Below are 21,642 nucleotides of genomic sequence, written 5' to 3' on the forward strand. Positions count from 1 at the left end.
TGTGGTCAGTGAACGTAAGTTTTATTTGTCTTCAAAAACTAAATATCATATCGTTTTTATCTGTGATGGTGTCCATGGTATGTAACAGTCCACCAGACTGGATGGTAACGCTATCCCTTGCATTGTCCAGTAAGTACGTTCTCTTTGGTTATGGATAACCTGCAGGGCTATTTGGATACATTTTTGTGGGGCTATACGGATAATAAATATATTTTTTTCTCGTGCATAATTACTAAAAGTTACTTTCCATTAACGAATGAATATTTGTGACATTTCTCCAGGATTTCTAGGAACATTGTGCACCAGAAAAAGTTCTACTGATTGTAGATGGTCATTCATCCCATGCTGCACTTTCTGCTCTTGAATACTGCCAGAACAATGACATGGTTCTTCCTGGTCCTCAAAAGAAAAGAACGCAAAAATCTTCTCGAACTAAACAAACAGCCTGTCACAGCACATCATCAGAGAATGTAGCAGCTGTTAAGGCAAAGAAAGAGGTCCAATTAAAGGGCAAACAAACTCGACTTCAATTCAGTGATAGGGCTTAGGAGAATGTCAAATAAAGTGGAAGAAAAAATAAAAAAGCTAAAAAGGCAGGTGAAGAGAATAATAACTATAAATATGTGTTTTGCATGATCAGTTACTACTTCAAGTCATCAATTCTGAAAGGTGAACGGATTCGCTCCCAGAAATGTAAGGTATGGTTTCATGAGAAGTGCGTGGGAGCACAAGAAGAAAACAATTCATTTGTGGTAAATGCTTATAAAACAACCATGTAATTAATAAATTAGTTTCAGTGCATAAAAATACCACCATCACATAGCTTTTTCATTGCTATCCATATTACCCCGCAGCAGTATCCGATTAGCCCCTCTTAATTTCTTCATTTCCAATTTGTCGGGTAATTCGGATAGCTTAATTTCAGTGTCAATAGTAATTTCTCTTTTGTGAAATTAATTACACAGTACAACAAAATAATGTACTATTTGTTTGTCTACTTGTTTTCTCTGTACAAGATCAAGTTTTTTCTGAATTTGAAAATTTTTGTTAACCTATCCGAAGTACCCATCTGTACCCTATCACTGTTCTTAGTCTAAAATGTAGAATATTGTTTTTCTCACACTGATAACAGCTCAAGCACTTGGGTTGCATTATATGCACTCGGTGGTGCATTATATGTTACAACTAGCTTGAAAGATCGGACATTAAATTGTGGTGAAGAAGCTGCGTTTTTCAAACCCTGTGTTGAGATTTTTCTGTCTCGCAGCTATTTATAGGTTTTACCCGCAGTATAGTATCGCTCGAAGATATGAAGAAAATTCAAAAATTTTCGGCCTGTCTTGAAATTTAATTCCCTCCAAGTTTCCGAATAGTTTATAGGTCCTACAATCTAGCCTAAATCTCAATCTAATCAAATGGAGAAATATATTAAGGCATTTTTCTGTAACATTTTATTTACAGTTATATGGTTATTTAATGATTATAAATACAAGCATAAGGATCATATAGTAAAAGAGATATTGGACTATGAAGTAATAAAACCAATAACTATATAAATAAAAATATATAATAAATATTATGGATGTTATAACATGAAAGAGCATTCCATATCTAGCAATATGTGAAAATATATACACGGAACCAAGAAAAATCAGAAAGCGATCAACTATGAAATTGAAAGCCATGAGAGATAAAGAATGAAATTAATGACGACGATGATTAATGATTCCATGACTTCTATAGTTGCCTATATAATGAGACCTGTTCATTATATTATAATGAAATATGGTTTGAAACAGAGTTTGAGATATCAATAAAAATTAATAAGACCGTATTACACGTTCATGGATGAGTTTCTCATCGTTGAACATGCCAAATGGTAGGGAATTAATTTCTTGGTAATGCATCACTGGTGTAGATAATATAGGTCCTATTGTACATTTCAATATGATGATTCCTCTGGTCCAAACTTTTCTTTGCCCATTTCCGAATTTTATATGGTACAAAGCTCATTACTATACTTTGAATTCTGAAAAAGTAGATTAGTCAAGAAAACTTCACCGTATAAAATATACTTTATGTTATGTGTATTATCTTTGTTCCAGAATACTGAATGTAGATTTTCTATAGAGCATTCGAAAAGTAATGACAACATAGTGACTGTTTAACACTAAATTTATTTAGGTCACTATTGACATCTTATAACTCAAATATAGTCCCCTGCCATGTCAACAATACGGTGACAAATCCTTGGAAGATGGCGGACTCCATCTGCAGCATCATTTCTGGATCTCTCTGTCACTGATCGAACTAAAGCTCTTTGGATGCCAACTGTTGATTGAAAGCGAATGCCTCGCTTCCACCCATCTTGCAGTAGTTCGGTATGGTAGAACATCTCTCCCATAGGCTTTCTGTAATGTTCTATAGTACTGAGTTACATTTTCTCCTCTTGCAACTTGGATTTTATGAAGCACCTTTGTTTATACCTACTGATACATTTTTAGGGATTTATTACTTACTACAAATAAAAAATAGTGACAGTATGGATTTTATGAAGTACCGCCACTTCCCATAACTATGGTCCTGGAATAAAACTATGGTCCACGTTACAACCATTCAAAGAACATTTTAGAAGTAGCATAGACCGTTCATAGATAGCTGAAGTGACTTGACTTCAAACTACAGTACACCAAAAATATACATAAACGAGATACTACGTTATGAAGTACAAAATTTGAATGGCTGTATCGTGGACCATAGTTATGTTCCAAGACCTTTGTACCTTTGTACCTTTGTTTGTATCCACTGAACAATTGTTAGGGCTGTATTACTACAAATCAGAAATAGTGACAGTATTTACAAACTATGGTAACTTCGAGGCTTTCAGTATTTCAGGTTTATGAAAGAATCGCTGCTCTGTTACATATACAAGATTCCAATGGTCACGGCTTGATTTACAGCATTGTTGTCATTACTTATCGAATGCCCTGGTAGATGAATAACTTCCACAGTATATATATATATATATATATATATATATATATATATATATATGATGACGCCCTGTTAAATTTACCTATATCTGACGAAAGTTGTCTTGTGTTCTTGCAATATATATTACAATTTTGATACTACAATTCGAGTTTTATCTCTGTCAATTTTTGCCTCTTATTCTTATGAAATTTTTAACCTCTGACGTCTTTTAACTCACAGTTCACGAATTCATTGTAATGTTAATAAATAAATCTGAGATTAGGTACACATTCATGATGGGCAGAATTATAGATTCCTTTCGTGTTCTTACTGCCTGAAGCACGAACACTGTCCGGTACGTGTCGTGGGTAAAGAGTGTAAGCATAGCCACAACTTATCTCGTTACCACAAGGTCCTTTGGACTAGGATCAGACAGACGAGTTCAGCTGCTGCTGATGACCTGCGTGTAGTGCAGGGGTGGCGTCGTGGACGCCGAGGGGTGCTGGCTGTCGCGGTGGCGGCGTAGATCCACTTTGCGTTGGAACGCCTTGTCGCACAGCCCGCACGAGAAGGGCTTGTATCCCGTGTGCTTCCGCATGTGAGTGATGAGGTTCGACGACTGACTGAATGCCTTTCCGCACACCACGCACTTGTGCGGCTTCTCCCCTGAAACAGACACAAGAAGGCAGAGCAGATCATTCAAGGTTTCCAATTTGTTACATTACACTTACAGTAGACACCCGTTTATCCCAACTACCGTTCACATAACGTGTTTTATTCGGATAATCCATGGGTACTATTTTCGGTACTGCACTAACAACTGCTTAACGCCTACACCATCACAGAAGTGAATACACAAGGAATCAGTTGTCACCTCTCATTCAGCCGTAACTGGATTCCACAAATCTTGGGGTAGGAGGTAGGTGAGAATAAAGAACGACTTTTCACTTGACGCGGCCAATTTAGGTACTGTACATCCGCTGGCCGCTACTGAACATACAACAAATAAACTGAGGGTGTGAAAAGCAGATTTCTCTACCTACTGCATTCCTTAAATGTCATTCACGCTTATTTGTGACGTTGCTTTGGGGTGAGAATAAGACGGTGTAAGTTTCACTGGCACGCGTAAACAGATCTTCGGAACATAAGGCGCAATTATATTTTAGACAGTATTTAAAAAAAACGTGTTATTGTGAAAAATATATAGTAATGTATTTTTACTCTACTGTTTCGGTTTTAGGGGAGGTATGTTTTGGATTTTTTCCAGTGCTGGTGAGAGTAGGTTATTTTACGACGCTTTATTAACATCTTAGATTATTTAGCGTCTGAATGAGATGAAGGTGATAATGCCGGTGATATGAGTCCGAAAGTTACCCAGCATTTGCTCATATTGGGTTGAGGGAAAACCCCGGAAAAACCTCAACCAAGTAACTTGCGGGAATCGAACCCGGGCCAGCTGGTTTCGCGGCCAGACGCGCTAACCCTTACTCCACAGGTGTGGATTGGTGAAAATATGAGAATTCCATAACCTTTCTACTTTGTTCTTCAGAGGAACAAAAGAGAGTGCGAAAAGGGTATTTTGTTTTCTCCCCATTCCTTTTTGTTCACCGAAAGAAGAAAGGACAGCCAGTGTTATGAGCGTTGTAAGATTTTTTATATTAATCACGACTGTAAAATGTTTAGAAAAATAAACCGAATATAAAACTTGATGTTTGTAACACATAACTTTGTTCTATTTGTGATAAGTGTTTAAGTAAAAAAATAAATGATAAAATTCAAAAGTGATGGGGGAATTTTATTGAGAAAATCTGTATGATTAGGCCTACATGTAACATTAATAATTGAATTAGGATAATTAAATACAATTTACTATAAGATTTAAATGTGCCTTATGAACGGAATTATATAAATTATGAATAACAGTAAGTGCTTCAATCTATACTAATAATAAATCTGGAAGCGAAATTTTTCTGGTAATTTTCGATTTTCAAAAAATAATTGGTGTTAACATGTATAATTAATCATCCTGAAACCGAAAATCGCTTTTATGAAATTTTTGTTTGTATGTCTGTCTGTCTGTCTGGATGTTTGTTACCTTTTCATGCGATAATGGCTGAACGGATTTCGATGAAAATTGGAGCCATAAATTAAGTTCGTTGTAACTTAGATTTTAGACTATATGGCATTCAAAATACTTCATTTCAAAGGGGAGTTATAAGGGGGCCTGAATTAAAAGAACAGAAATATCTCGCTTATTATTCATTTTTGTGAAAAATGTTACATAATAAAAGTTTCTTTAAAAATGATTTCCGATAAGTTTTATCCCAGGCAAAATTTTGACAGGACACGCATTCGGGGGTCCCGGGTTCAAACCTCGTGGCCGACCAATATGACTGGGGTTTTTAATGATTTTCCTTAGTCATAAAGGCAAATGCCTGATTGGAAAGATACATGCCATTATTCATCACCGCCTCAATTATCAATACCAAAAACATTAATCAAAAGTCTAAAAGCAGTTACATGAACACAAACAAGCCATCTACAACACACAATAGAAACAGGAAATCAACAAGAGTAAAAACGGCCTGCTGATATACCCACACATTCTAAACACGCGACATGACCACAGATGTTAAGGCGTGAATAAAATAAACTAAAAAAAAACCGATGCACAGTAAGGCTAACATAAAAATGATCTTCGTACACAATGAACTCTATTAATTTGGAGTGATTTATTAAAGGATGCATTCAAGAGTAATTTAGAAAAATGTTAAACGAATTATCTTTACACCAAATGAGTGGTCTCTGGACCAAATTGATAGTATTTTAATTATTTAAATACAATTTAAATTAAGTAGCATAAGAGAAGGCCTTATGGCCTTATCTATGCCAGGTTAAATAAAGCAATAATAATAATAATAATAATAATAATAATAATAATAATAATAATAATAATAATATAATGTAGAGGACAAGTAAAGAACTATGTTGTTTGAGCCAAGACAGTAACAGCTATATTCTGGCTATGTTATAAGTAAGTCGGCCTACATGAGAACATTCCGAAGATGTTATTTTTACGGTACTTGCCCATTATGTCAGTAATGTCAAACTTGTATTAATTTTCTAATGTTATTCAGTAGTGCTTGAACATGGACACGAAACAGACACGTACACAATAAATGCGATAATATACTCAAAGTACATCTGAATAACATTTCTTTATTATATTGCAATCCCTTATGGATTATAATAAACTCTTATATACGTATGTACGGACTGTCTTGTGTAGGCCTATGGTAATATACTCGTCCCCATTTCTTCTGCACCTGGCATTGCAAGCTTTCAATCAAAACAAAACCCATATATAGATGTTGAGCGGGGATTTCTTGAATGATAATGGTATATATTGTTCCTGTATAATAGCATTGGATTTTTTGTGTTAAAATAATTGGAACCATGGGTTTCTTTGTTTGTGGAGGTAACAGAAATTTTCTGGAAATTATTTATACAACCACGACAGCGTTAATAATTCATTGTGAACATTAGGAAATAAAATTATTTATATTTTTGTAATATTCCCTTCTGAACTTCAGTTGGACCTATCAACACTGGCTGGATATATGATGCTAAACATTGAACATTTAGAATGGATCTCTTCTATTGAATCAATTATCCAGGAAACGTGTGAAAGTGAATCCCTCCGAGGATATAAAATGTTTGTTCGTTTTCAATTTGTGTTACTCCATTTGTAGATCCAGTGTCATACTGACCTCAAGTTACCAGAGTTCTAGCTTGGGTATCCTTGATGTATAAATCGAAAAAAAATCGTGTTTATGATAATATATATCTGCAGAGGCGGATATATCATCTTAATCATTAACAAGGTTTACACTTAGACTGTTTTTTAAACCATATTATGGAAATCTCGTGCAATGTTAGATCGCAAGTAATTTATATTAGGAAATATTTGTGTTGCTGCTCCTGATGATGATGATGATGATGATGATTATGATGATGATGATGATGATATCCGGTGTGGCTCAGGAATATAGCCTACTGAATCCAAGTACAAATTCCACAGAATTTGGTTTGATTCCCGTCTGCCTTTCCTAGGGCGTGGTTGTCTCTCTCTTGTCATGTTTATCCTACTTTCTGTTTTTTTTTTTATTTCAGTAGGTTATTTTACGACGCTTTATCAACATCTAAGGTTATTTAGCGTCTGAATGAGATAAAGGTGATAATGCCGGTGAAATGAGTCCGGGGTCCAACACCGAAAGTTACCCAGCATTTGCTCATTGGGTTGAGGGAAAACCCCGGAAAAAACCTCAACCATGTAACTTGCCCCGACCGGGAATCGAACCCGGGCCACCTGGTTTCGCAGCCAGACGCGCTGACCGTTACTCCACAGGTGTGGACTACTTTCTGTTAAGTGACCATCTTGTTCAATGCTAATCACGGCCTGCCATTACGTTTGAATGTCTACTTTAGGCTCAAATTACTCTAAAGTAAGAACGGAAGGGAGCGAAGTAGGTACTCATTTCTTTAAATGGATAAATGTAAGATTACTATTAGTAGTATTATCAATATCTCTTCTTATTCTTGACAGGTATAATTTGTTGGCTATGCATCCATGATTCAGTCTTCAGGAACGGATCCGAAAAATGTCATATTCCTATAGGGTAAAGGTTGGTAATATTGTGATATGGTAATATTTTGATAGTTCTTTTTGAGAATTTAATACAATTTTACTGAGTGAGAGGAAGATCGTTTTTTTTGCGTCAACGTATTAAGGGAATGTTCTTGGGCAAGTTGCTGCACAAAACCGGTCCTTCTCTCACTCAGTAAAATTGTAATAAATTCTCGAAAAGAACTAACACAATATTACTCGTATAACAATATTACCAACCTTTACCCTACATAACAATGCCAAAAAATCAGAAGTTTCAATTATTATTATTATTATTATTATTATTATTATTATTATTATTATCATTATTATTATTATTATTATTATTTTTCAAGCGAATACTAATGGCCTTCGTTAGAACTAAGTACAGTTGTCCTTATTTCCACGTACTGTGAACATTGTTAATCTCACTACGAAGCATAAGTACACTAAGTACCACCACTGATAGTCGTGACATCAAGAACTTAAAACATTTAATCAGTTGACGAAAGTGTGTGCGTAGTATTACACAACATGTTATGTGGGTGCTAACGAACGTGCTACAGATTACCGCCGTCAAATTTTGTACCCCGAGGACTTTCCTGTGACTTAACTGTTTTAAATACGTCTATCTCTTAGAATATTAACGTTTAATGTAAACAACTGCAAGTGGGCATAGAATAAATTATATCTTTCACCATCGGTGTGGCGAAAATAATTGGATGAAACAATTTGGTTTACAACTTAAAACAGAGAAATTCGATGGTGTTTGGGAAAAGGGAGATAAGTCGTAAAAATGAGTTTTGAGATAAATGAAAATTAATCTTCGGAACGTTATTGCAAATAATTTTCTACACAAATAAAACACATCAAATGCTAGCATTCTCTTGTTTTTTTGCACACTCATTTGTAGAATTTAACTTATGTATTCACCTGAGGAACAAAACTCCATTTGCACAAAAAAGACTTAATTCCCTTTACCCGAAAACAGTTGAGTTAATAGTGGATCCAATGCTACACTGCTAACTAACATTGAAGTACTTGTTGAAAACGAAATCTTTGCGACCTTCCCAATAAGAAATGTTCACAAATCATTGCCGAATCAGAACAGTTAGGATATGAATCGGAGATTTATCAAGAACATAATTAATGTTGTAATCATTTATATTAAAGATTTTTCTCCTTACATTCCAAAGATTCGGAAATTAAACTTAATAAATTGCATCACATAAGTTAATTGTCACAATCAAAAGAAAAGTTTTTTTTAAAATTAAGAATAAGTACAAATTTTAAATCACGTAAAAGTGTGGTAATTCTTCTATGTAAATATGTGAATTCTCATATACAAAACATGCTAAATGCACTAGTGATTTTTAATGGAATTGAAAATAAAAATTAATTGTAAAAATGGTTAATGGTAGGCTAATGTTTATTTGCAGAATTTACTAAAATGTTTCAGTGGAATGAAAATTAAAATTAATGCAAATAAAACTAAACATATGGTAGTTCAGGAACAGGGCAAAAGATTCTCACCAACATAAAGATTGGAAATATTAAATAATACCGGGTAGAACAATGCTGTTAATTAGGTACTATCATTTCCAATGATAACATATCTATTATTGAAATAAGGAGGAGAATTACACGTAGAAAAAATGAAACAATTTACTGTACAAAGTCATATTTGAAATGTAACTTAATGTTATATGCTTGTGAAAGTTGGTTCCTGACAAAAAGTGACAGAAAGAGATTGGATTCAATGGAAATGTGGCTTTGGAGAAGGATAGCAAGAATTACCTGCACAAATATGAAAACAAACCAATTACTGGATCAAACACAAAAATTTAAATCATTAACATTTAAAATTAAGAATATAAAAATATACTTTTTTGGTAATAGGGTAAACTGGGATCTGTTGGACAGTCGGGCATGTTGGACACTCTGTACGTTAAAGTACAGAGTGTCCAACATGCCCGACTGTCCAACAGACCCTAGTTTACCCTATATTACGTCATAATAATTTACTTGAACTTAAAACAAGAAAGCAAAACTTTGGAGAAAAGAAAACAAATGAAGATATCGAAAGATGATTCTGAAAGATACGATGACAATCATAGGATGTAAGCCTAAATATTATGAAGAAATGAAAAGAGTATCCCAAAGAAGGAAAGAATGGTTACACTGCCAAAGCATTGCCTTTAGATGAAAAGAAGAACAATACTTGTCTTATTTTATTATGTGGATCTGAAACATATACCCAACTTTGATTAGAAAACAAGTTATAAGCATAGAGAAGCGTCTACTGACACTGTAGTTCCCCAAATTCATCACAATAATTGGTGGTCACCGGTCTCATACACTGGACGAAATTCCATGAGAGAATTACTGAACCAGCGCTCATTCCTTAGCATTAGTCCAAAGTGGCGTATACTGGTTAAAGGGTTTGGGCTACCGCTGACCCTATTATTACACAAAATATATCTAACAATTGCTTTAATTTTAATTACTATGGTAAAACTAACAATACAAAATTATTACATTATGTTATATTATAAACTTTTTCTTTTGTAATTTCCTTGGGCTACCGCCGGTAGCCCCGGTAGCCCGCAAAATACGCCCACGACTTACGGCGCACGACTATAAAACACAATAGTCCTATATTTTCCTTATGTGATTCCAGAAGACCAACGCTATGAAATTTCTGTGTTGAAATTTTATCACTGGGCTTCAGTAATACAAGAGTACAAGAGTCCCGTGCCTAGCGGCGTGATCTAAGACATCATGCCTAGAAGAACTAGGGTTACAGAGTGAGTAACGAAACCCGGTTTCACAACCCAGCATACTCTTTGGATGATTTGTTCACCTCTGCTGAGACATTTGGACGTGAGCTGATAGCATGGCCTTCTCGTGCTTTTGCTCAAAGTATTTGTTTTGTTTTCTTTTGTAAAATGGCAGAATATTTATAGGCTTACATTTATTTGTATTGTATTTAACCCTTCGTTCTGATGCCGGAACAAAGGTACTCCTGACGTAGGAATTTAGCAAATATTTGCCGACATAGACAGAGGGAAAAGTGGTAAGTTCATTGCGAGGACGCGAGAGAGAAGAAATTTGGTCCAGAGGCTTTAATTTAATGTAGGCTCGAAGGTTTTTAACGTGCCGGAAATCTCTGATACAGGACACACGGTTTAAAGTCTCTCCCGGGAGACTTGCGCTCCGGATTTTTACGTCCTGAATCAACTCCTCCGTTAATAAGTTTCTCTGCACCTATGACGTGTTTTAATAGGTTATACTCTTTTCGGTCTTTGCCGTCCTTGAATTATTTTAATTTCCATCTCAATAGGAGGGTATTAACCAGAGGAGAACGCTTTACACTTAGTACTGTACACAGTTAGTTGACCATTTATTAAATTCCCTAGAATTTTCACTAAGCAAGAAGGGTATTCTCTTTTGTTGGAATGTATTGTAGATTCTTGGAGTATATATTGCTAACTTCGGTAGTGGTAAAGGTGTGAATTTGAAAATGAATGTTTTTAAGATTTTGATTGTGAATAGACAGACCTATCCTGAAAATACTTGCTAATTAAGATAGTCGTTACTCTGATACTATAATGAACATGAGAAAATGTGTTACTTAATGACAAATATTATCTTGTAAATTGATATAATTGCATAATCATCACTTAAATTTATGCCATTATATAATTAGGGCTTAATTACAGCAGTTAGAATGCCGCCATTTCAACTCTATTCCAGTTTGCAAGTATTTAATGAGAATAAAATTTCAAGGAACTTCAACGATAATTTAGTTTTGATTGTAAGTTATACTTCTGCAGTTGTCTCGTCCTGCAAATTTTAGCAGTTTCATGGGATCGAACACATTTGCTAGTGACAGTGAACTATGTCAGCTTCTCCATATTTTAACAATTCATGTCGTAGTCATGGGAGGCGAGTCTGAACATGCAAATTCGTAACGAACCTTGCAATACAGTTAAAGATTAATGAATTTTTAAAATGGAAGTATGCCGAACTTATTTAAATCATATGTATACAGGTAAAAATTGTCAGGAATGTCTGTTGGATCGTACATTAACTTCTCCACTGTTCAGACAATTCTCCCTTTATGTCTTAATTATTTCACAATAGATTGTTTCCAAAAAATTCTTAATTAGCTTCATAAGTTGATATTAATTATTACCAGGTGAAATAATTACGTTTTAATTTGTAAACGATAGGTTGGAATACTGATCGTAATTTTCTCATCACACGAAGTACAGTCTTTAGAAATTAAAAAAAGAGACCACTGATAGTCTACAACTAGAGACAATTTCTTGTAGTAACGAAACAATTTCTCTAATTCAGTAATTTTTGTCAGTATTAATGAGTCAATTAGATTAGTTTTGATACATTAGTTCTTCATTTTGCACTTTATTTCATAAGAAGAATACTTTATCCGCCTTCTGGGCTGTGTGGCTAGTGTATGTGCTTCCCAACCAAGCGGCGGTGGTTCGATTCTCGGCGTGAGCATGGAAGAGATTTAATTTTCATTGACGGAACTGGATCTTTGTCCCTTGTCTTAGGCCTATGTTGTTCTCCATTGTCTCAGCGGTGACCTTGTGCCGTACAGGCCATACGACAATGGAGGTCCGCAATGTGTACCTGTCAAGTGTTTGTTAGAAGATTATACCCTCCCATTCACTGCATTGGATTGTACAGTACGATTACTTAGTCCTGACAGTCGCCGACAATGTGCGCCTGGATCAGGCGAGTCCATTAAGTTATGCAAAGAGGTGTTCGGGTTAGTCGCTTGCATTCAGAGCGATCGGATGTCACTCGTGCGATAGAGCGGTGTGTTTCCAATACAGTTAAGCTGTACTGCATTTCTTTACTGACCGCTCGCTCTTATCTCTACTCCGCAGCTCTCCCCACTACTTCCATTACTTCCCATCTTTCGCGTCGCGTAGCTGTCAGGACTAATTAATCGGTCTGTAAGTAGGGGAAGAAAGAGAATAAGAAAGAAATTTGCTATTGGCAATTTAATTATGTTTTAGACCTATATAAATTTGCGTTACATTATAGTATAAAGTCTAAAAAAGGTAAAAGTTATCCCCGTAACATGCCATGAAGGCACTTGGGGGGCATGGAGGTAGAGCCCCATGCTTTCCATGACCTCGGCACTAGAATGAGGTGGTGTGGGGGCCGTTCTGAAAGTTAGGCAACGAGAAAAAATCTCGTCACCACCTGGGATCGAACCCCGGACCTTCCAGTCCGTAGCCAGCTGCTCTACCAACTGAGCTACCCGGCGGCCAGTATAAAGTCTACAAACCAATAATATAGTTTTTATAATAAGCCAATCTTCATACAATAAAGATAATTTTAAGTGTTCTTTTTGTTTTATAGGATATTTAAAAACATCTCTTTATCATAAATACGTTCTTTCTCGGTAGTTTTTATTATTTAAATGTTATAGAAATTATAGTAGTCTACTGGCCAAAACTACAGAAAGAAAATAAGTATACATAGGCTTCTACTGTTCACACACCAGATTGGAAATATCAATGAAAAAAAAAACGGAAGTTGAAAATCTATCACATAACGGCGTTTAATTGAAATCGAGTTTGTATAATACGAAATGATAAGAATGCATGAACAAACAAGTGGGAAGAGAAAGAGATTCACGTCCCTATAAGATATAAGAAGGCTGATTAAACAGTTATGTGAGCTCCGGTTCAATAGGCCATTCGTCTCATTCTGGTTAAAACTGTCCTATTGAGATAGAAATTAAAAGGATACCAAAGACAGAAAAGAATATAACCTATTATAACACGTCATAGGTGCAGAGAATCTTATTAAACGAGAAGTAGATTGGTGTCAACTAGAATTTATTCTGGAAAGAAGAAGCCAACGTTGTCAAATCTGTCAGATAAAGCACATGATGGTCTGTGTATGATGTGAGATCAAATCGTCTTATTCAGCAGAGGGTTAAGAGTTTAGTTGCAACTTTAAACAACATGTAAATGGTAAACTTATGTGCCAGATATGAAACAAATACTCAATAGCCAGAATAATACGTGTATTGACAATTATATTCGTATAAATATAGACTGGTTACACAGTTTCTACCAAAAGTTTAAAGACAGCCATTCAAAATAGATGTTTTTACTCCTATCCTTATACTTGTGTGACACACCCTGAGTTTTATACAGAGACCAAATGCCTGTGAAAAATAAAGTTTTTTTTCTTTACTGCAAACCCAATCTCTCTTTCAAATTGTAGATTACATAAATAACACTTTTTCTGTTATGGAAACTTATTGAAAAATTACATTTTTGAGAAAAAAATTAATTACTCCAGAATGATTGAATTTACATCAATGAATTTTGGGATAGAGTTACATATTTTCTAAAGTCATTTCTTCCACATTACAGCATTGTCACCATGTCCATACTCACTGAATTTTGACCCCTTTTTACTTTTTTTTTTCAAGGAATAAATATACTTTAACCTTTCCATACTTGTAACAAACTCAACAACTGTTTACTAAAAATTGAATGAATAAGCTGATTGACAAGTTTTTACCAACGCCTAATGTTATGATGTAAGTGGCAGTGACAGTCCCTGACCAATTTGCCGAGAAATTTAACTCAAGACAATTTTAGAAACCGACAATTTTTCGTAAATGGAAGAAATAATCTGGATTACAATGCGTGAACGAGCTGTCACAAATTTTTAAAATAAAAAGTGATAATTTCACAAGAAACATTTCAGATATGTCTAAATGTATTCCAGAATTCATTGATCTAAGTACACTCATTCTGGAGTAATTAATTTTTTCCTACAAAAATGTAATTTTCCAATAAGTTTTCATAACAGAAAAATTGCTATATAATCCACAGTTTGAAAGATAGAGAGATTGGGTTTAAAGTAAAAACTTCATTTTTCACAGGCATTTGTTCCATGTATAAGGATGGGGGGGGGGGTTTACATAAGCATAAAATCAGGAGTGAAACATCTCATTTCAAGGGATGTCCTTAAACGTTTGATAGAAGCTGTATTATTTTAGACAGTAGAGTAAGGCTGGGACGTTTTGGCCTACATACAACGAATTTTCTAGAGTATAATTTAAATAAGAAATTATTCACAAATATTGCACAATTTATTCCAAGTCAATGTAAAAATATAAATAAAACTTAAAAAAAAACTGGACAGTTCGTGTGATATGACCTTCCAGAGAAGCTTATGCTCAAAGGTAAAACCAAAAAATTGTGAAACTATTGACAGAGCCAGGAGATTAAATTTGGCAGCAAGATAAGATTTCTATCAAACGAAAAGAAACGTGAAATCTAAGGTTTGCTGTTTATATTCACACGTGCTCAGGAAACGTGTGAGATCCACTAATGACTATCCTCAGTGTCGTTTAATAGCCGCATCTATCACGCAACTCTGTAAGTTCGTCCTGCATATGCCAGGGTTTCTATCTCTGGCTCCATCGAAGTCAAAGCTTTTGGTATAGAGAAAAACAGTGAAAGACGAGAACTGGTAGGTAAGCTACATGAGGAATATTGGCGTAAGAGAGGAATTATTTGATGAATTGAGAGCTTGTGGCGTTTTATAAAATGGAACTCCAGACCGTAGTAGTTCAACTTTATTTGTTTAAGTGATGTTGAGTAGGTCTAATTGAATTGCTGCTCTATTGTTACGTCCAAGGAGTGTTATTATAATGTAAATTATTGGAACTTGAATATCGTCCAACTGTTTGGATGGTTATCTTCGCAAATATTACTTTTCTGTGTGAAAGTAATTCAATTGAAGACATTATTACAAAAACAGCCCTAGTCATTTTTAATGAAATTGAATTAAGGACACAGTTGCTATTATTTGAAATGTTTATAGACTCCAAAAAGCACCTATGTCAGGTGCAATAGCCACAAGGATAGTCACTAGTTGTACGGAACAGCTGATAAGTGTTGTTGTTTTTATTTTTAATCGTTTTCCTGATAAATATGTATCAATTTTGACAACCTGCTTTTGTAATAATGTCTTCAATTTTCATTTCATAGCTGTAGGTGGAATGGAATCACCATGTGGATTCGCATACGAATGCATAACGACTTTATCTCAACTTGAAATGAACAACGTCATAACTGCGGAATATTTCCAAGCTAAGGTCAGGTGGAATGCATTTCAGAACGGTCATCTTGTAGGCTTACTTCTACTTGTATGGTTAAGCATCCAAGAATAAGGCAGTGCGCAACATTTATTTCTCACAGTAATGTCAGCCTTTACTTATTTCAACCACTTCTGGCTCAAATTGATCGGAATATTTATTTTTGTCACCATCAGCATCGTTACAATCCTCATCATCCCTACTGTTCCCTTCTTCTCCAAGCATTCTAGCTCCAATGTTCACATAATGTCCTCTTCGGGTGTCCCACATTTGTATTTCCCTTTGGTCTATAATTAAAATGTGCTTAGAATGTGGTTTTAAATAACAGATATCTTAATTTTCACAAATCTCATATGGGCTGCTTGTATGTACGAATAATACTGTCACAGTAATTGGGTATCGCTATTAAAGTTTGCTACAAAACTTCGTCACTCACCCCTACACTGACATAATCTTCATACAAGATTACACATGGTCCCACATCTATATCGCTGAAAAAAAAAAAATTGCGCGGATCTTTGACCATGGTGTCATCAGTAAAGACTTTCCAAGAATATGGCCCTCACTATCTCCAGACCTCAATTCGGCCGACATTTGCGTGTGGTATTACCTTAAAAAAACCCTTTTCGTGACATGCACATAATTCTACAACTAAAAGATACTATCTCGCAAAAAATTGGGAACATTCCAGAACACGTTTGCAAAATATTGTGCATGGTGTAGCATGGTGTTTGTGGGACAAGAGTTCGGCGGGCATATTTCCGATGTTTTGTACAAATGAAACCCCACTGTTTGCCCCAGATAATGATGTTACTATGATATTTATAACGCTTTAAGTTTTGAAGTTAATGTATTTTAATACTTACAGTGCGCTATATTTCTGCATGATGGAAATTCTTGTACAAATAACATTCTTATTACAATTCGTAAGCTCAGCGTCTTTGAAAATGGGAACTATTTTTTACTGCTGTAACAATCTATCACCATACTTAGTGATTCTCGTGTATGCATGACTTGCCAGATGTTTGTGGATCGTTCAACAACTTAAGATTTTATAATGAATTTTAATTTCTGTTTTCTAATTTATATATATCCTTTATTTATTTATTTCAATTATTTACACAATTAATGTTAGGAGGAAATCCACAAACGATTAGGGAAAATACGGGAATTTTACTTGAAGCAAGTAAAGAGATAGGTTTGGAAGTAAATCGCGAAAAAGATAAAGTATATGATTACGTCTTGTGACGAGAATATTATACAAAATGGTAATATAAAAATTGGACATTTATGGAAATATAAAAATTGGAAATTTATCCTTTGAAGAGGTGGAAAAATTCAAATACCTGGGAGCAACAATAACAAATATATATGACATTCGGGAGGAAATTAAACACAGAATAAATATAGGAAATTCCTGTTATTATTCGGTTGGGAAGCTGTTATCATCCAGTCTGCTGTCAAAAAATCTGAACGTTAGAATTTATTAAACAGTTATATTACCGGTTGTTCTTTATGGTTGTGAAATTTGGACTCTCACTTGAGAGAGGAACATAGGTTAAGGGTGTTTGAGAATAAGGTGCTTAGGAAAATATTTGGAGCTAAGAGGAATGAAGTTACAGGAGAATGGAGAAAGTTACACAACGCAGAACTGCATGCATTGTATTCTTCACCTGACATAATTAGGAACATTAAATCCAGACGTTTGAGATGGGCAGGGCATGTAGCACGTATGGGCGTATCCAGAAATGCATATAGAGTGTTAGTTGGGAGGCCGGAGGGAAAAAGACCTTTGGGGAAGCCGAGACACAGACGAGAAGATAATATTAAAATGGATTTGAGGAAGGTGGGATATGATTGTAGAGACTGGATTAATCTTGCTCAGGATAGGGACCAATGGCGGGCTTATGTGAGAGCGTCTATGGACCTCTTGGTTCCTTAAAAGCCAGTAAGTAAGTAGGCTAAGTATTAAAAGAAAACATATAAAACGTAACAGTAATATTAATAGCCTATGTACTAAATCTAAAATTGATTACTTGAAACAAGATAGGCAGAATAAAATGTTACAAACAAGATTTAGCTATTCTAATACATTTTCCAATCTTCACATCTACTCTCGTAATAGAGCCCATACTAAGTATCAAATTACTTCATTTCTAGGTAATGTACATATAGCAGTCGGGGTTAGCGATAGGGTGTGATTTGAAGACATATGATTTTGTCGCTATGATAGATTTTGTCACCGATTCAGACTGTGACTAGTGACTACAGTTTCAAAATCACAGCTCCAAGAATTTGCCATCTCCGATCGACACGTGATTCATAGCGATGGCGACTGATGCAAGTAATATGACAGGTCCAGAGTCCAGACAACTGCAAGTCAGAAGATTAACTTGGACAACATGATATCTGGGATTTAAGCCCTAATTAACTACCGTCCACTCTACAGGTTAACGAGGGCAACTCTTTGATACTGAAGTTATAACGACTCACATTCGTATACATTCTTGTGACACGTCACAGCATATATCACAGGTTAGACCAGAAGAGTGTGTTTTGTTTTTAACATACACGCAGCGCTAATCATTATTGTTGATAACAGACATGGCAGCGGTATATCAATTCAATTCGCAGAAGAATGATAAACATATCTTGGCTCGTGATATGAAACAATGAATGTACTCTACGTATGCCAGGGCGTTACAATATTTTCAATCGCTAAGAATCATCCGAACACAAAAATCACACTGTGACAGAATCGCTATTATTTGTCACAGCGATTTTCCCGACACTATCACAATTCATAGCTGTGACGGCAAAACACTGTCACACCCCACCTCTAGAGTTACTTTCTGTCATTGTTATGTCTATTTCAAGTGACTAGAATAACTTCTGATAACAATACTTTCCTTTTATAGATTATGACATTTTTATATTTGGCTCTTTCAAATATTATTGCAACCAGATCCAACAGTAGTCATTTGAAATTAAATTAGAACTAGTTAAAACTCACCCTGACTGGTAAGAAGATACTTTATTTGAGTTACTTAGCAGAAAGAGAACGGGTTAACTAGGAGGTAGCGTCCGGGTTGTGATGTCAATTTTATTACACTCTTTGATATTTTCGTGATTCTCTTCAATGACGGAATAGGATTTTTCTCTTATTAAATTATTATACTGTTAAGCCACCGAAAACTATTAATTTTTTACTTACATGTATAAGTAACTAAACATAAAATCCTAAATAATTAGACGTACTTGCTCATTGATTACGTACTGTGATCGAAAGAACTATTCTCGTTTAAGAAATTCCACCACTGGTCTAAGGAAATTTGATTTTAGATGTATAGCTTAAAATAAGACTGAAAAAACTACTATCATTAATTTCGAACAAATATATATAACAAATTATGTATTAATTTTATTAATAGGTACATAATTGTCAACAGAGCTCCTGGATATGTAATTTCAAATCAAAGTGGGAGATGCTATGAATTTATTCTAAGTAAATAAATTAATTAATACGTTGAATAATAATAAATTATGGTTCGAAATTATGTTCGAAATTTGAAAACGGAAATTTGTGTGTTCGAATCTCATCTACTCACATATATAATATGTATTTAGTTAATTGGTAATTAAATCAATAATTATCTGCGATTGTGAAGTTTGTAATTTAAATTAAAGTTGACAGTAGGGATTTATATTTTGTTAGTGAAAAATAATATTCTACATAAATTAATAGTCCGAACTGAATTTTCAGATTTAATTTGTTCTACATAAAGTAGGCATATAATAAACTAGGCTACTTAGAAGGTATGAGCTATTTAATTACATATACATTAAATGTCAACGCATGGCTACAAAACTCACTCATATTTATAGTCCAATATATGAAGACTTGAAATTTCATACAAAGGTAATGCTAAATACAGTATTTGCATTATAAAACAAACATATAACAAAGAAATCAAAGGAAACCGTCAGAGATGATTTCTAGTAAATTGTCATGTTTTTAAATTTCAGTCTGGTGATTTCAATAAAGGAAAACTATTTTTGAGCAACATTTCTGAAATAATTTCCGAACGAAATTGCTTATAAATATTGAATAAGAATAAAAATCTGTCTCTCAGTTTGTAATAATCTGCCGTACATATGACGACTTCTCAGCACCACTTTTCCGGAAGTTGAAAACGTACAATATATTTCTGTTAAAATCGATACCTGATATTTGTTTTTATATTTCATGTAATGCGAAATCAACTAGTAAATTATATTCTACTATTTTTCTTCAACATTTAAAAAAACAATCCATTATCCTTTACTGTACTGGAGGAATACATTGTTTCACTTCGTTGAAGTATTGGTAATATGAAATATGATATGAAGCAAATATTTGCAGGCACTTTACTAGACGTGTGTGTGTGTTGAGGCAGCAAGCAGACCTGTCTGCCCTTTGTTGTTACATTCTACATTGAAATGGCAGGTTTTTATAGATTTCATGTCAGTTCCTTAACTTACATGTCTCTTGTAATATTTTTAAAAGGCCGTTACGATTTTTCTCCTATTTCCATCCATTTCAAATAGATGAGACGTGAGTCGAGCTGGTTTTGTTTGCAAGGCGAACCATTTAACAACATACAAGTCATAAAGAAAACAAATTACCTAAGATTGTTTATGTAGCTCTTTTCAGGGGTGACGCAACCGTCTGTTGACTCTTATATGCGAGTAAGGTCTTGGAAAGAGAACATGGCAACACCATTACATTTTCATGATATTTTTCTTCAAATCACGCCTTAGATCCGTTAAGCTATGTAGAAAATATGACCATTGCTCTGGTTTCCATCTTGTATCTTCGTGATTATTGTTGTCAGCTGTAAAGATGTTTAGGATTTGAAATAAAATGTTAATATTTCTTTTAATTTGTCTTTATACTCCCCGCATTTAAATTTAACAAGGCGAAGTTTTTTCGTTAACTACTTCATAATTGCTTCCTCATTCCATTTGATAGTCGAAACGATTCACATTAATATGACGTCAATGAGTTGTTTAAAATCGTAATGAATGAGCCTAGTTAAATTAATCTGGAAATTAATACCGTAGTTAAATACTTTAGAATTAAATTGTGTTAAATTTATTGTTTCTGCATTTCTATTCTCCGCATTTATTAATCACTCCCATTTGTAAACTAATAATAAGTTTTAAATAAATTAAAATTACGCTTAATATTTCATTAAGGTTGGGGAAGATGGAGAAAAAGAGAAAATGGAGAAAACATTATCACTGAAGAAGGTAAAAGAAACTACAGGAAACTGAACAAGTAAGAAGAGAAACTAATAAGGCGAAGGAAGACTGGATGACACAGAAAATATATGAAGGAGTACTAAAGGATGTATAGATAAAAGAAAGATATTATTTAAAATACCTTTACTTACTTTATTTTTTAGGACTTTTCCAATCTTCAGCGGTTACCCTATTTAAAGTAGAGCGAAGTAAAATGTTTGGACTTCATAAATAAGAACAGGAAATTCATCACATCCAACAGCTTCTCTCAAAAGGTTTGATAAAAATCTCCTGCGAAGTTCTTCCTCTCAAAACGAACTGACAGTGATTTCAATTTCGAATTTCACCGTTACAGCAACCTTCAGGAAGGACAGAAGTTGGATGGGTGATCATTCATACTTCTGTCGACGCGATAAGTTGTTTCTGTTTAATATTAATGCTTAAACATTTGTTGACCTAGAAAAGGCGTTTGACCGAGCGGATTGGAATAAACTGATGGGGATCCTGAAGAAAATTGGGGTGGATTGGAAAGAGAGGATGCTGTTCAGTAACC

The 21,642-nt window shown here is 34.6% G+C and overlaps 1 protein-coding gene across 2 annotated transcripts in view; it reads right to left on the reverse strand.

Annotated features, from left to right (window-relative positions):
- Positions 1-2,777: 2,777 nt before the first annotated feature.
- Positions 2,778-21,642, reverse strand: part of LOC138694378 (zinc finger protein Gfi-1b-like) — a 307,766-nt gene continuing 288,901 nt past the window's right edge. For both annotated transcript variants that reach the window (XM_069818058.1, XM_069818057.1), the window contains exon 6: positions 2,778-3,639. In XM_069818058.1, the coding sequence (XP_069674159.1) occupies positions 3,416-3,639 (224 nt within the window). In that variant the 3' untranslated portion in view covers positions 2,778-3,415. The remainder of the gene's footprint in view (positions 3,640-21,642) is intronic.

The sequence above is a fragment of the Periplaneta americana genome, chromosome 2 (assembly GCF_040183065.1).
Source record: "Periplaneta americana isolate PAMFEO1 chromosome 2, P.americana_PAMFEO1_priV1, whole genome shotgun sequence".
Taxonomy (NCBI): Eukaryota; Metazoa; Arthropoda; class Insecta; order Blattodea; family Blattidae; genus Periplaneta; species Periplaneta americana.